Source organism: Perca fluviatilis, chromosome 9 (assembly GCF_010015445.1).
Source record: "Perca fluviatilis chromosome 9, GENO_Pfluv_1.0, whole genome shotgun sequence".
Classification (NCBI taxonomy): Eukaryota; Metazoa; Chordata; class Actinopteri; order Perciformes; family Percidae; genus Perca; species Perca fluviatilis.
The window spans coordinates 6,941,150-6,957,758 of NC_053120.1; the positions used below are offsets into that span (position 1 = coordinate 6,941,150).

General features: G+C 40.7%; 1 protein-coding gene across 3 annotated transcripts; it reads right to left on the reverse strand.

Moving 5' to 3' along the window:
- Positions 1–832: 832 nt before the first annotated feature.
- On the reverse strand, positions 833–15,819 carry naprt (nicotinate phosphoribosyltransferase). 3 transcript variants are annotated; one of them, XM_039810661.1, is made up of 14 exons: positions 15,805–15,819; positions 14,696–15,053; positions 12,092–12,219; positions 11,551–11,633; positions 10,845–10,975; positions 9,796–9,911; positions 6,479–6,675; positions 4,724–4,864; positions 3,555–3,639; positions 3,383–3,463; positions 3,182–3,284; positions 2,342–2,499; positions 1,315–1,422; positions 833–1,178 (listed from the first exon to the last, which is right to left on the reverse strand). In XM_039810661.1, the coding sequence occupies exons 2-14, from the start codon at positions 14,940–14,942 to the stop codon at positions 1,092–1,094; spliced, it is 1,665 nt and encodes a 554-aa protein (XP_039666595.1). In that variant the 5' UTR covers positions 14,943–15,053; positions 15,805–15,819; the 3' UTR covers positions 833–1,091. The 3 variants fall into 3 exon arrangements, with proteins under 3 accessions (XP_039666595.1, XP_039666596.1, XP_039666594.1); XM_039810662.1 differs by lacking the exon at positions 15,805–15,819 and having other exon boundaries at positions 4,724–4,861; positions 14,696–15,222; XM_039810660.1 differs by lacking the exon at positions 15,805–15,819 and having other exon boundaries at positions 14,696–15,216.
- Between the last annotated feature and the right edge of the window lie 790 nt (positions 15,820–16,609).

Here is a 16,609-nt window from a genome sequence, read left to right on the forward strand (position 1 = left end):
ATACTGTACATATCTTTCTATACGGTTCATACTGAATATCCCTATTGATTGTGCTTTTCTTATAATATATTCTGTTAATACACTGCATATATCTATATTATTCTTACTATTATAATGTTACTGCTGCTACATTGCACACATGTTGTTCATACGTTGTTCATCTTACATAGCCATATTTATTCTGCTCTTATAAGGTAACTGCTAATACACTGTACATATTCATATTTCATTTATATTACTCTAAACCACCTTCTGTAAACCAACTGTATACTACTGTCTACACTGCACTAGATTTCTTGTCCTGTCTATGCACCACCTGTCTATACCCGTCTATACTTTGTATATCACATTGCACTTTTCTGCTCTTTTTGCACTTCTGGTTGGACGTAAACCAAATCTAATCTAATTTGGTTGAAATCTCCTAAAAAAGCTGAAGATGATCTTGACTTGATGTTCCGTGGTCAACAATTAAGTTTTACTTTCATTACTGATGGAAACAAACATTTTACAGCAATCGCAAAACATTACAGACTAAGTTTTAATAATTGTCTCTTATTAGTTGTTATAGTAGCACACCTGTTGTTCAATTTAGGAGACGTAACAGGTTGCATTTTATTTAATTCTTTTAAATTTTTAGCAGTGAGGCCTCTCTTTTACTTCCATTTTGATCACAGACAATAAGAGAGGAAACAAAGGGCTATTAAATACATATCTCATAAATATAAACATAAGTGTGACTGACTGTGCTCCGCAGTTAAGTTATCCATCAATTTCAATTGTTTGTTTGGAAGCTTCTTGTTGGAACCATCAAAACCAGCAGAAAATACATCCATTAAGATAGACGAATGCTGTATTTTCATTTGCTTCCATCTTTACATACACAACTCCTTGTTTGAACCCTGTTTTATAGAATGACACCGGCCACAACACATTTGTGTATTCCTGTATTTGGAGAGTATGGTGTGTACACTGTTAGAATAGTATGCACTTCTTTTACCGTGAGGCACTTTGGAAAAGAGTGTCAATAAAAAGACCAAAAAAAAAGAGAAGAAAACAGGAGATGACAACAGAACAGTTGTCTCAGATTATCTTTAGTTGGCCAAGAGAAAGTTCCTGCTGTTGGAGCTTCCTTTTCGAATCTCCGTGACAAGGTTATGGAGTTTCTCTGACAGCGCCACCTGGTCGGAGAGAAGGCCAAAGATAAGATAGAGTGTAGTTTGGAAGATTCGGCTTCTAAGTCTGTGAACAAAAATGTTTTTTTTTGTATTTCTTTTGTATGTAGCCAGTAGAGGTTTGTTTGAGTGTGAAGCTCACTGTGTAGGAGTCTGGCTCCTGCAGCCTCTTGTGTCGAGGGTGCAGAGTCTGGAGGGAGCCCTGGACCTTTGCTCTAGTTTCTGCAGCGCTGCACAGAGGGTGTGTGACCTAGAAAGAGGGGGAGACGCGTTCATAAAGATTAGACTCCTACACAGTAGAGTCCAGTCTTGTTTTGTACGGCTCAATGCCTCCCAAAACAACACGTCGGCTTTTTCTTATGTTTAAGTATGATTCTTTACGGTTTTTAAGGCAGTCTGATAGATGTTCATGCTGTTATTGGAGACTGTCCTCCCTGAAGAACGCTCCGTCGTTTGCTCAAGCAGCGATTACGACTCGTATTAACACTGTAACGTCTTCCCGTCGACCATGCAACTTTGTGTTTTTCTGGGTCGCAATTTTTTTTTTAAGCTGTTGTCTCTTTTCACAATGTTTTTGTCACTTTTCACAACATTTTTGAAGCTTTTGCCGACGTTTTTGTCATTTTTTTTACGATGTTTTAGTCGATTTTTTCTGCCCTTTTTTTGACGGTTTTGTTGTTGTTTTCCAACGTTTTTGAAACATTTTACAACATTTTTGTCACTTTGTTCAATGTTCTTTGAACAAATGTTTTTTTAAATGCTATAAATTTGAATAAACACCCACATGCAATGAAAGTAGTGAAGTGATCATTTATTTTACTTGTGAAGAGCGTTGTATGAAACCATCCATGTTATTTTTTTTTGAAAATTAGGTTGAAAGAAACCCCAAATTTCTGATATAAAGACTTTCTGAAAATGGGTCAAATTTGACCCGAGGACAACAGGAGGGTTAACGTTTCTAGTGGCGGGGCCCTCGGGGAGAAAAGCAGGACGTAAGGTGATAAAGTATAAGAAAAACATAACACAATTTTCACCCAGGATACTGTGTTGTTTGTGTCCCGGTTTGAAAAAAATAGAAGTAAATGGCGAGACAAACGCAACAACAAGCATCACGAAACAGCAACTGGTCTACTAATTTCAACCTCTGAGCAGCCACGGGCCGTCCTCACCTGTCCTTTGGTGAACACGTCCTGGCGCAGGCAGGCGACCTGAGCTGGAATGACTGAGATACAGGAGTCATCACACCTCAGAGGGTAACAGTTTAGAGAACCTCCCGCCTCTGGAGGAGGCTCCGCAGCAAGACACACCAGGTCCAGAAAAGGATGGCCTGCAAGGGAGAAGAGAGTGGGAAGCTGTGAAAACGTTTACAGGCACAGGAGCAGTCCAGTGAGGCTGTTTAAATTCTCATTATACACCAGGAAACCAAAGCTTTTTATTCTTACAGCCACTTGTAAAGAAAATAATGGAAACACTGTAATGAGGGTGGTGCCAGTTACCTAAATCAAAAAGGTTTTTTTTACAGAATAGTGACTTTTTTAGGGCATCTAAACTTGTTGGGCTCCGTTCCACATTGTCAAAGATTTTTTTTATTATTTTATTATTTATCTCGAACAAGCAACAATGTTGCAAAAGAAAACAAAATTCAAAATTAAAACACAAACATTCAGAATTTACCAAAGACCAAAAATAATAATAAAAAAGGATAAGTTCGAGAAGGAGCAGCTTATTAGGTCCTGCCCTTACTTCACAATATCATATTATTAAAAAACAAATAGATATGCAAATACAGCATACAATCTTTCAGGTCTTACAATAACTAACAACAATAAAACAACATACAACAATACCTTTACATTACAATTCCATTCCATTCCTATGTTTTGGTTTATTCTTTTCTGTATTGGTCAAGTTTTGAACCCTGATCTTAAAAAACAGCCAAAACTAAAATAAGATGGTGAAAACATAGAGAGAAATAAGTATGTTGGAATCGGGGTGAAGCAGATTCTCACCCTCAGCGTCCACTAGCCTATAGACAGCTTTCCTCCCGGGGACAGTGCTCTTCTCTGGGTCCTCGCTGATCTTCATCTTGGGCTTCCCCCTCACCTCCACCAGCTAACGCACATATACAAACACCAACGTTAACATCATAGGAGAATGTGAGTTTTTGGGGCATTTGGAGAGACAGTTTAAGTGTTTGTTTGACCCATTACCTTGTACACACAGCCCAGCGAGGGTTGTTGTGTGCAGGTGACCAGATGTGTTCCAACGCCAACCACATCGATCGCATTCTCCTGAAACGATGACACGCAGAACATCAGGGGAGAGGGGAAAGAAAAACACTTCTTGTTCATCTCAGACCATCCATACGTCCAGTCAATCTACCTTCTTGTTGAGCTCCGCCATGCTTTGCTCTGTGATGTTATTGGTCCCAACGATGATCAGCGAGTCGAAGGCCGAGATGGAGAAACTGTAGAGATGAAGCGAACGAAAGGAACAACAGACAATCAGACATGTACCACTGACCTTTGGAAGGGAGATATATATTCTCACTGTCAGTTTTAAACAGGGTTTCCGCAGGGTCTTAAAAAAGTCCATCCATCCATCTTCATCCGCTTATCCGGTGTCGGGTCGCGGGGGGAGCAGCTCCAGCAGGGGACCCCAAACTTCCCTTTCCCGAGTCACGTTAAAACAGGTCTAAATGTTCCTACATCCATGTAACGCTACCTCTAATGCTCATTGAAATGCTTTACAAAGTTTTCTCTTCTGATTCCGTGGTGTTGTAGTACAAATATAATTCACTGCATTACCACTACAAATGAGATTAACATGCAACCTTTATTGCAACCAATCAGCTTTCATCTTACTGGCACAAGTCTCTTTCGGATTGTACCACAGATATAAAACGGGATTTTTTTTTACGTCATGATATAGTTCTTATATTTCATTCAAAATGGTCCTACGTTCAGTTTTTATGCTCCACATATCTGGAACAAACTCCCAGAAAACTGCAGGTCTGCCACAACTTTCAGTTCTTTCAAATCAAGGCTGAAGACCTTTCCTTTTGATGTTGTCTTTCTTTAAATAATTGTTAATTTAAGTAAGTCCTCTGGGAGGCCAGGTTTGGAACCTGTGTTGCAACAGAAAAAGAGTGTAAGTATAAGTCCTCTGGGAGGCCCGAGTTGGACTCGGTTAACTTGTTAAGTCCTTTGTAAGGCCCAGTTTGGAACTGGTTAAGTCCTCTGGAAGACCAGGTTTGGAACCTGAGTTGCAACAGAAAACCTAAGTCCTCTGGGAGGCCCGAGTTGGACTCGGTTAACTTGTTCTTATACTGCACTGTAAATTTTATTCTCGTCTTTTATCAGTTTTTAATTTTTTTAATTGTTTTTAACTGCTCTTTAATGTTTTACGTAAAGCACATTGAATTGCCCTGTTGCTGAAATGGGCTATACAAAAAAAAGCTGCCTTGCCTTAAAAAGTCTTCAATTTGACATGGGCAAACCTGCAGAAACCTTGTTTAAAGATGCACACGTACAGCATGGCACCTCACTCACTGCTCGCTGCAGAGTCTGAAGACACGATGGACATCAACCGACTGCCGGCAGAGGTCCCCGCTGTCCAGACGCACTCCGACAGGCCTGTAGCCCAGTTCACACAGCGCCAAGGCCACAGCACAGAAGTTCAGCAGACCACTACTGAAATCACACACACACACACACACACACACACACACACACACACACACACACACACACACACACACACACACACACACACACACACACACACACACACACACACACACACACACACAGCTGAGCATGAACATAAACTATAACATGAACTGTTAAAATGAGTAGGGCTGGGTATCGTTCAAAATTACCGATACAGGTACGTTACCTATGCCGTGACTTCGATACCGGTTTCTGAACGTTTATTTTTTCTCAATACTAAATTTATAGAATTCTTTTTACCAAAAAAGAAATTACAACATTACACATTATGGCAAAAATCTTGTAATTTGTTTCCCAGCTCGTACTACGTGAGCCCCGTCTCTCTGTGTAACATACACTTCTTCCTGCGTGTCTCTACGACATGTAACCTTAGACAGCCAATCACAAACATGATTAGATCTTAGTAGAAGCATGGTGCATGCTTATTGGCTCACTGACGCTGATGGGAGTTACTTCTTAGGTATGGAAATTTGGTACTGAATGACGAGGCATTTTTCGATGCTCGATACTAAGGTGACAATTTGGTCGAGTGCCTAAAAAGTATTGCTATATTTAGTACCCAGCCCTAAAAATGTATGGGTCACTTTGGGTTCTGGGAAATTAGGATTTTTACTTGAAAAATGTCCTGTTATTGATTAAAAGAAATATGATCAACAAATGATTTAAAGCTACAGTGCGTAGTTTCTGTCGCCCCCATGATGAATTCTAAGTAATGACAACACCACTGTTGTTGCATCCACATGATACGAGCCTTCTGTGATCGCACACACGCACACACAGTTGTTTGTTGCAGCCTTGACTGGAGGACAGTCTTTGCCAGTTGTGATGTTGAAATGAGGATTTCCAGCAAATTAGCCTAGAAATCTAGATGCTCCCTATTGGCAACAAATTTAATTTGCAGCCAGGGGGGTCTAGGCACTCTCTGTTGACTTGCGAGCTGGAAAAACTAAACTCTGGTCAGGCCAATCACATCATGTATAGAGTCGGTGGGCGGGCTTATGGCTTCTGCTGCTGGGAACAGCGGTCTTCTGGAAGACTTGGAGTTAAGCTTTTCTTTGAGAAAAGAACAAAGAACGGCACCGAAATCATTCTTAAAAAAGGAAGATGTGTTCGGAGTTTTGCCGACCGGATACGGCAAAAGTTTAATCTACCAACTATAGCTTCTCTTCCTTCTTTGTTGCTCTGCCTGGTTGTAGCGCTATCCTATTACGTGCAGTGCGAATTTGAAAGACAACCGTTAATCCTGTCCCTCAGATTGAGCCCTGTCAATGGTGAGTTCCCAGACCCAACATCTGGATGTGGGTCTGGCTTGTCAGGCTACCAGCAAATAATATATTACAGATGAATAACTCCAAACCTGATTTAACTCAGTATACGCTAGTGACACCTGCTGGTAACAATACCACATTGTACTTGTCAATATGCTATATTTAAAATAGTTTGTATTGCTTTACATTGCTGTCAAAGCTTTTTTGCCTTTATTTATAGGACAGATTAAGACAGGAAAGTGCGAGAGGGAGGGGAATGACATGCAGCAAAGGGCCGCAGGTCAGAACTGAACCCGCAGCTAGTTACCAGGCAACACTGTAGCTGTCGATCACTGGGAGGAAGTTCTGAGGGTAGGCGATGGCGTACGACAAAAAGGAAGCCAACTCGCCCTCGCTGATCTTCCCAGGCTCGGCTCCCAGAAGCTCACACACACGACTCAGCCAGCCCTTCGTCAACGAGACGATGTCAACTGGATCTTTCTCCCCATTCACCGCTACAAGAGTCTGAGTGGAAACATAAAACGGGGAACATATTATTAACAACACATTGCGGTCCTTGTCACTGTCCACTGTTGATAACATGCTTCCTGCTATTTCTTTTCCTCATGATCGTATACAGTGGTGAAAGAAGGATGTAGATCCTTCACTTAAGTAAAAGTTCAATACCACACTGTAAAAATACTCTGTTAATTGTATTGTCCTGCATTGAAATCGTCAGGACAATGGGCCTCATTCACCAATATCTTCCTAAGAATTTAACTGTTCTTAATAAACTTCCTAAGAAAAGTCTACGTCTAATTCTTGCCATGTTCTTAAACCTACATGGTGTAATGTTTTGAATTGATTCTTAGCAAAAACCCCTTTGTTCTTTCACAAATATGTGCTCATTCATGTGTAATTACTTCCACCAACTAATCAAAGTATTCTCGTAAACGTAGAATCTGACATTCAGAATAATTCAGAATACATATGAGCGAGTCGCTCGAATGATGGCCGCCAAGCAGCGCCTCCATCTTTAAAATACATTAGCCAAAGAGGAACATACCTCTGCCTTTTAGACTCAGTGGCGCCGTGACGAATGCCAGCCAGGAGGGAAAAAGAGGAATTAAAACGACAACGTGACAGGCAAAGCAACAAGACCAAAGTTAATATTGGAGTGGCTAGAACAGCTGCGTGTAAACGAAGGAGATACTAAGTTCTAATTTTGGGTTCGGCCACCGGAGGATTTGAAACGCGTTCGGAATGGGAGGGGCTAGAAAGTAATATTCAGTTGGTTGTCATATACAATTTCACCGCTAGATGGGAGAAATTCTTACACAATGTAACTTTAAACAACAGAATTGTTCGCACCTGTGTTCTTAGAATTGATGAATCCTACGTCTTTGTACTTGAAAGCGCGTGCCAGTTGTTCCTAATTAGCATAAGAAAGCGCTCCGCAAATTCCCATGATCCCAAGGACATGACACTTCAGGTCCGTGTGCAAGAAAAGTTGGAGAATGTCCAAAAGACTCACAGACGGTGGTGGTCTACCGATCACCAAATGAAAAAAGAGCTTCAGTAATTCTGGAATAGAAATTCTACTGCAACAGGTAAATGCCAAACGAGGCATAACATTTAGTAATGTTTCCAGTGGTTTTAAAGCCACCAACAAAAAGGAGGCATGGAAGGAGATCACGGATTCCGTGAACTCTGTTTCTGGACAATGTCGCTCAATTGAAGATGTAAAAATGCAATTTCAGTTTTGTGTAACGTGATCATCGTGGATTATTATGTGTAAAATTGCAAAATTATCATTCATTCATGCATGATGGCGATTTAAACCTAATTCACTTCAATAAAGGTAACTATACATGCTATTCTTGTTACGAGCATCAAAGCGTGGCGGTGCTGTGGTGCAAATTCAACTCATATTTAGTCCATGTTAACTCAAAGATTGGTAGAAAAAATATAAACGTTGGAGGCCATTAATCGGCGCGCAAAGTCCTTGAAATCCATTCTGCTGTTAGCATCATATAGCCATGGCAAAAAGAAAACAAGGCAGTTTAAGACATTGACATTGTGTAGCGATGGCGTTAATAGCACAACCGATTCACCTGCTGCAAGCTCTGTTAGCACACCTCCCGCCGGGGTGACAACGCAAGAAGAAGCTGAAGAAATAATGTCCTCTCTGGCTGAAGATGGAGGTTGTAACAGCTCGTCAGAGGCCGGGCACCATCCTAACCCCTCTTGCTCCTCTCTCCCGTTAAATTGGAACAGCCAGCAGTGGAGAGACTGGAAGAGCCGATATATACATGGCTGTTTGTAAAGGATGGAAGCCTGGGGTGCGTCGCTTAGGCCTAATTGAACGGAGGAATTATGGTATTCTTCGGTAGCCTGAGTAACTTTAACCGTTGTTCATGTGAAATCTCAAAGACAGCCTGATGCTTTGTTTATAGATTATTTGTGGGTGGCTGTTTGCTGTTTGACCTATCTATTCCTGTCGATAAAGTATAATAGGGTAAATCCTGTATAGTGCATACACTTGTAGCTGTTATGTATATATATGTATATGTTATGTATAAATACTTGTACTTAGTTACATTCCACCAGCGATCATAAATTATTAATAATAATTGATCACTGACACAAATTCTTAAGCCACTGTTTTCCTTTTCAGAGACCGATGAAACGTAACCTATCTTCGGCATTATGCAATAATGTAAGCACCCACGATTTGTAATTAATGAACTACAAATGTGCAGCATCATCGGTATGGTCAAAGAATTTCTAATAAGGGAAGAAGTTTCACTCTCTTGTTACTTCCGGCTTCTGAACTGCAGTTCCACCAGAGTTCCATATAGGGGGCGCTCACAGGCCAGTGCAGAATGAATGGGACTATATGGAGCTATACCCCTCAAAATCCACTTTTCTCAGGATATAATTTTTTGTCTGGTACTTTGAATGTTGCATTCGAAAGGGGAGGCTAAGAAAATACACACTGCTGGGTGTTAGATTTTTTTAAAGTGGCTTTTTTGTTCCAAAAAGCCTTTTAAAATGTCAATGACGTCATACACATATACGGCCTGAGATACTGCTTTACGGCAAGCTCTGAATCACTTCCTTTATCCTCTCGAGGCATCGACAACACAGCTGACAGGTTAGGCTAGAAAGAGGTTTGCTGATGTTTTAAAGACCACGCCGAAATATTCACTCTGACATTCTGGTTCTGCTTCGGATGCTGTCAAGCGGGATCTCTGATCGTAATCAGTCTTTCACTGACCAATCAGCATTCATTAGCAGAATGCTAGCGTGTTATGGGCAACAACGACTCAACCTGTAAGAAATCAAAAGGACATAAGTACTCGTTTATTCAACTTTCGACCTTTAACCCAGGTTGAACTTGCAAAAACTACAATCAAATCTGAGGTTTCTCAACGACAATCAGGCGAAAGAGACACATTTAGCCGTCTAGCTCCATAGAGTCCCATTCATTTTGCACTGGACCGCGATCAACCCCAGTGGAACTCTGGTGGAACTGCAACCAAATTTGGTACAATGGGGCTGAATAGGGAGTGGAAAGGCTTTCCGTAGACGGGCTTTGGTATGGTCCCTGAAGGATGATTGGAGGAGAGAACACATACTCACTTGTGGCCACACCTCCTCCAGGGAGGTAAAGGAAGTGACGTATGAGTGCGCCATGGTCCCTGCGACGGGGATCCCAAACAGGAAACCAGCCTGAACGTTACTGCTGAAATCAAACCCTGGAAGACAGTTTTCTAGCGTCAGTCTTAAGGGGGGGGGGGACAAATTCAGAACCCATTCAGGCCTGAGGCAACACACCTGGCTAAAGTTCATTTTTCAACATTTTGAAAAATAATTTGAAGCAAATTATCTCTGTTTCAAATCCCCCGTGTTGGCTGTTGACATTCCTTGTATCGACAAGTGTGTGAACATACTTTGTGTTTGTTCACAGTGTGTACTCAATTTGTGTACTTGGAGACACGCTGTGTAAGACTCATTTCTCCAATATCCTGCAGTGGAAACGTAGATAAAGTTGCATCATTCTTTCAAAGGTCCTCAGCTCCTGGGGCTGATAAAGCCTCTTTATGTGGTTCTACATAATGTGCCTCCTCTTGATTATTTTTTGATTAATGAATTAGTTGTTTGCTGTATAAAATGTCAGAAAATGGTGAAAAATGTCAATAAGTGTTCCTCAAAGCCCAAGATGACGTCCTCAAATGTCTTGTTTTGCCCACAACTCAAATATATTCAGTTTACTGTCACAGTAGTGAAGAAACTAGAAAACAGTCACATTTAAGAAGCTGGAATCACAGAATTTTCACCTTTTTCATAAAAAATAACTCAAACCGATTAATCGATTAATTATAGTACAGTAGAGAGGTGATGTATAGTTGACAACTAATCGATTTATCTTTTGCAGCTCTACCTCTCAGTGAGAACGCCTACATCTATGCGTGTTTTGTTGGGAGGGGAAAGTGACAAAGAGAAATGGCCTGGATGCTCCATACAGACATGAGTAAAATCATATATATCTAAGGCTATTTATATTTACTTTTTTTTTCATATTATAGCTACTTGAAGCCAATAAAAACCACAAATGTGGAGAAGAGCTGAACAGAATTGACATAGTGAGTGTCACAGCATTAATGTTTGACAGACCACACAACATTCACCTCCAATGTATGTGTATCGTGAGGCGGTAAGCCCTCCATCAGGTCCCTGAGCCCTCCTGAGGCCCATCTCCAGCAGCCTCCTCTTGGGGCCGGCCGCCAGGCGGAAACGGGCAGCGTTACTGCACACCAGACTGACAATAGAGAGGAGACAGAACAGAAACAGGCTGTTTTAAGTCTCATGCTGGAGCCATGGTGGAGCTCTGTGTGTGTGTGTGTGTTAAATCAATGGAGCAAAAGTTATACTACTAGGGAAATATTGCCATTGTGAACTCCCGCATAGTATAAGAAAAATAGTTTCAAGATTAGAAAAGTCCTAAATTACAAGGGTTACAAGGTTATGTGACAGGAATGAAAATAAGTCCACATTTGTTGTGTTCTAGTTTCAGAATAATGAAGACAGTTGGAGAACAACATAGGATGTAGGCTCTACAGGATGATATCTTTTCCTTGGCAACATGTTTTTGTTGATGATGTACAGATACTGAGGCATTCTATTATCTAAAATGGCTTGAAAAATAGTGAATATAGCTGCCGTAAATGGGGGGGGAAATCTCCCCGGTGTAGCATGCCATAAGGCCCCTCTAGGTTTGGGCTGAGCCCTGATGTTTACAACATCTGGCTCCGCCCAGTGTGTGTGTGTGTGTGTGTGTGTGTGTGTGTGTGTGTGTGTGTGTGTGTGTGTGTGTGTGTGTCTTTTGGTGGTTACCTAGCATAGTTGACCAGACACAGTAAACTGGTCTCCAGCAGCTGAACCACAGCCAGCGGACCTGACACCTCCATCAGAGGCACCTGCAGATGTTTTAGACAGCACAAGTTATTCCCTCCGGCAAATATGCATTTCCTAGGATGGTAAAGGACTGTCCCGCCCTACTCTGCCCCTGATTGGCTGGTACTTGTCGCCTTTGTTGGATTTATTAGGTTTAGGCATGAGGAGTAAGATTGGTTAGAGTTAGAGTTACCAGGGTAAGCCAATCAGAGGCAGAGTAGGACCATTCTAGGAAATGCAAATTTGCTTCCTGTGACCTCGAACAGAACCCTGTATTTGACCTTTTTTAGTATTATTTTTTGGGCTTTAATGACAAGACAGCTTGAAAACAGGAAAGGGGAGAGAGAGGGGGAAAGACATGCAGCAAAGGGCTGTGGGTCGGATTCGAACCCGCGGCCGCTGCCAAGGACTCACACTACTGGGTGAGCTAAAGGTCGCCCCATATTCAACTTTTGACCTTTAGTTTCACGCTGCAGCTCACCCTGGCAAACACCACAGTGCCCTCTGGGACGGAGCGGAGCGTGACGCCGGAGCAGTCCAGGCCTCGCAGAAACTGGAAGAAGGCGGGGTCGGTGTCCGGGGGCAGGACGGAGCGCAGGAACTCAACATCTGGATCGGAAAAAAAAACACAACTATAACGCGACAGCTGGAACACCGTCAGCAAGACCAACCACAGAGAGCGCCCTTTATCCTACAACACATGTACTACACAAGTGCATGTGTCCTCCATGTGCCCCGCCTCCCTCACATGTCCTGACTCCCCCCCCACCCAAACACACACACACACACACACACACACACACACACAGTAATAGAGCTAAATCTAATTTGGCAGCCACCGACTGACCTCAGTGGTGTGACTATAATGAAGTTTAGATGAAACATGTTTGAGAATGTACTTTACAGAAGTACCATTTAAGTTCTTGAACTTTACTAATTTTTTACTATACTTTTACAAATAAGTATTAAAGAAGAGTACCAATATTCTATTACAAGTAAAAATCCTTCATTTATAACCCTACTTAAATATTTAATATGTACTGTCTAAAAACAACTGCACCTATGTTATATATGTCATTGAGTTGTGTACTTACATTATCCCAAATGTATCCAACAATGGTCAAACCCAGAGAAATCTGTCATTTTATTCGAGGTGAGGGTCTGTTACATCTGGTCGCCTGTCGATTGCGTCATATCCCCTTTGTACATGCGTCAGCGTTGTGGTTGTCTGCCAGAAGCTGTCATGAATTTAATTTGTATCTAGTTTTAAAGACACATTTTTAGGATACACTTTTTGGATCTTAAAGGGAAACTATTATAAAGCATTTTCAGGATTATACTTGCATTTTGTGTTTGTACTAGAACATGTTTACATGCTTTAATGTTAAAAAAAAAAAAACTTTATTTTTCTCATACCCATGGCTGCCCATGGCTGCTGCACCTGTATTCACCCTCTGTATGAGACGCACTGTAGGAGCGCCTGTCTCTTTAATCCCTCCTCCCGAAACAGAAAACACAAAAAAAGCATAATATGTGACCTTTAAGTCATTTTTAACCGGATGAAGGATTTTCGTTATCAGACGTCTGGCTTTTATACTGTCAATATAGCCAGCATCTAACGTTAGCTACTCCGCTGTGCTGTGAAGTAATGTATGGCTATGTATGGCTATGTGCGGTCGCAGCCTCGCAACCTCCCTGAACTTTGTGTCTGGGAAGAAGGGGGGGCGGGGGAGATGACTCTCTCCAGTATTTTGTACTGCAGTAACTATTTTAAACACTAGCTGTCAGTATTACATATTACACCTTTAAGTAGTCACACAGTTTCCACTACTTTATATTCTGTTAAGTAGTTTAATCTTTGCTATTTCAAAGATAAATAACATACATTTATTTGACCGCTACAGTTGTATACTCTTCAGATGAAAATCTTTTATGAAACATAGTTCCTTGATGTAAATGTAACTGAGCAGCAGTGATATATTAGCTCCACCTCAACCAGCTACAACATAAAAATGATGACGGGTTAATTCATGTGTTATAATGATCCAATAACATAACACTTTTGACAATCTAACAGAGGGAAATGTGCCATTCTACATGATGAGTGCGTCTTTAAAACTAAACCTTTGAAAGCAGATCTTAAAAGTGTCGCAGAATCATTTTATTTCGTAATGTTTCTGCTGAATATTTCTTTTACCCATGGCTGCATCACTAAATATATATTACTCAAGTAGCTGTTTGTTCTGGTGCTTGTACTTTACTTGAGTATCCACAAAATTTAACTTTATTGATCAAGGTTAAGACTTAGGCTACAAAACATAGGCCAATGGTATAAAATATGATGTAGCCTACTCTTACAGACTAAACTACCCAACAGGGTATATGTGTATGGCCTATGTTAACTTATCAGCAACCATCCCATAATAAAGTATAAGATAACACTGTGAACAGGGGCAATCCATTCTACACATTGAGTGCATTCAAGTAGATTTTGCTTTAACTACTTTTACAAAAGTAGACCTACAGTTGTGAATGCAGAACTTGTACTTAAATAAGTATGATATTATTATGATTACTCTGTCACACAGCTGACAGTGGCTCATTCACCATAAAAGTAACTGTGAAAGACAACCTTTTATGTTGTTATATAGCCTAATTCTTGGAATCTGTATGATCTTTAACCTATAAAGCAGATCACTTGTAGTAACATAAGGACAAGCGTTCAACCCTCTTGGTATGCAGTGTTTCATCTTGTACTGATCCTTGCGGCACACAAGAGATTACGTATCGTGTGTTCAAGTCATTTAAGTTCACATGATAAAGTTCAGATCTAAACGTCAAAGTTCAGTGAAATTCTCCACCGGCATTCACGACGTCTCATTGAAAGCCTCACAGGGGTCGAGCGGTGGAGTATTGCGCAACCACAACGGCAGCCTATGCGTTTTAAAGGGAGTTTGCGGGAATGGCATACAGATCTAATGGGAAAATAACACTGTCATCAACTAGATTTGGTCAGCTGCTGCTGCTGCTGTTTAAATAGTAATAAAATAGACGGGCTAATAAAGTCCCGAGTTCACTTTCTCACCTTCGTCTGTGAGGCGAAAGCTGCGCAGGAACAGCAGGCAGTCATGCAGCCCGGCGAACAGCGAGAAGCCGCCGCCGAACGGGTTGTCCCTGAAGAAGAGCTCGAACACGGCGGGCTCCAGGTGCCGGCCGGTCCGCCAGTACGCATACGCCATGGTGAACTGGTACAGGTCCGTGAGCAGCGGGGGGACCCGCTCCCGGATAGAGCGCTCCATAGCCCCGCATGTGTTGCTGGACGGCGCTGCCATGTTATCCAAGCCCGTGGTCTGGGTTCACTGATGCCGAGATCTCTGGGACTTGCAGTTCTCCAAAGCCCCAGAGCGGGGAGACTTTAAGGCACGGACAAGGCGTGATGTGTCCTGGGAAATACTAGCTAAGCTGCAGTTCCAGTTTCAGATGACACTTGTACTTAAACAAACATTTCTTTAGATGGTGTGCTATATTTATATTCTCATCCGTCCGAGTTGACTGCTAGCGTTTTCTGACGACTCAAAACTTTCACAGCGTAAAATGTTAAAAAGAAATACACTATTAATTAATGAGCCGTGCAGTACATTATAGTTACAAACAGAAAATATACTTTAGGTCTCTTGTGTAAATGATCATCATTAAAACATCTTTCAATAGTCATTCCTGCACTGAATGAAAGTTTAAAAAAGTTTTGAAATGGATAATAGTACTCATCAATGCCCCTTGTGTTTAAATCATGCATTTGAACAAGGTAATTCTTTCAATTATTCTCTATAACGAGAAGTAAAATAAAAGAATTTACAGCGCTGAAATAATCTAGGCTTTAATAAAGCAATTGTTTCATAACAATTTATCATGAATATAAATAAATAAAGCAGTTAGATTGAAATATTCATCTCCACATATTTGACAACCATCCCCAACCGTCCTCTCGACAAACATTTTAAGCTAGCTACCACATTGCTTTTAGCCTGCTAGCTTGAAGTTAACTCAAATCAAAGCTATTAACTTCAACTTTTTAATACGTTTTTAAGTTTGAAATGACTAATAACCTACAAGCTTTTAATACAAAAACGACACCAACATGAAAAATTACTCACACAATATAAACAATATACAATTTACAAAATATCTCCTCACCTTAATGTTTTGGGTAACACTTTACTTGAAGGTATCTACATAAAAGTGGCATGACAGTGTCATGAACACAACACAGTCATGACACAGTCATGACACATAAACTCTAACTCTAACCATAACTTGTCATGACAAAAACGAATGACACTTACTGACAGAAGCGTTATGTCATAAACGTTTATGACTTGTTTATGTTTACATGTTCATGACAGTGTCATGTCACTCTTATGTAGATACCTTCAAGTAAGGAAAATTGTTTAATATAAAATCAATTGTCACAGTGCCCTCTAGTTTAGCTAGCTGTAATGAGCAGTGTAACAACCAACCCAGGTCTCCCCTACTGTCAAAAACAAAGGCACTCCAAATAAATGGCTCTGCGGAATTAAAGCCTATGACTTTTTTGTGGAGTAAAAGTTAAAAAGAAAAATAACATGTTCTTTGCATGGTGTTGAATATTATAGTTTATACGTTTTGAATGTAAGTGCATGTGTAAGAAGCATCTTAAAGTTGCAATATCAATTTGTATGAGCTAATGTGTCATCTTCATCTTCATCTGATTCTGAAAGTAAAGACTATACTATACTATCAGTCAGATACATGTAGTGGAGTAAAAGTATAAAAGATAAAAAATTCTTAAAGTTAAAGTACAAGTACAAGTACCTTCAAATTCCAAATATTTGCGTAAATGTACTTTGTTACTTTCGGGGAGATGGGGGCAAGATCTGCAGTAGCAACTTCAGCTTAAAGAATGTAACATAATAAAAAATAAAACAAGACATTCAGAGTATCTCACTTTATTAAACTAGGA

Excerpts from the sequence above, each read along its gene's own strand:
- naprt (XM_039810661.1), bottom strand. The coding sequence starts at position 14,942 with ATGGCAGCGCCGTCCAGCAACACATGCGGGGCTATGGAGCGCTCTATC. Across the intron at positions 10,976-11,550 it reads TGTCTGGTCAACTATGCTAG|TCTGGTGTGCAGTAACGCTG; the intron begins GTAACCACCAAA and ends CTCTATTGTCAG. Across the intron at positions 3,464-3,554 it reads TGGCGGAGCTCAACAAGAAG|GAGAATGCGATCGATGTGGT; the intron begins GTAGATTGACTG and ends TCATCGTTTCAG.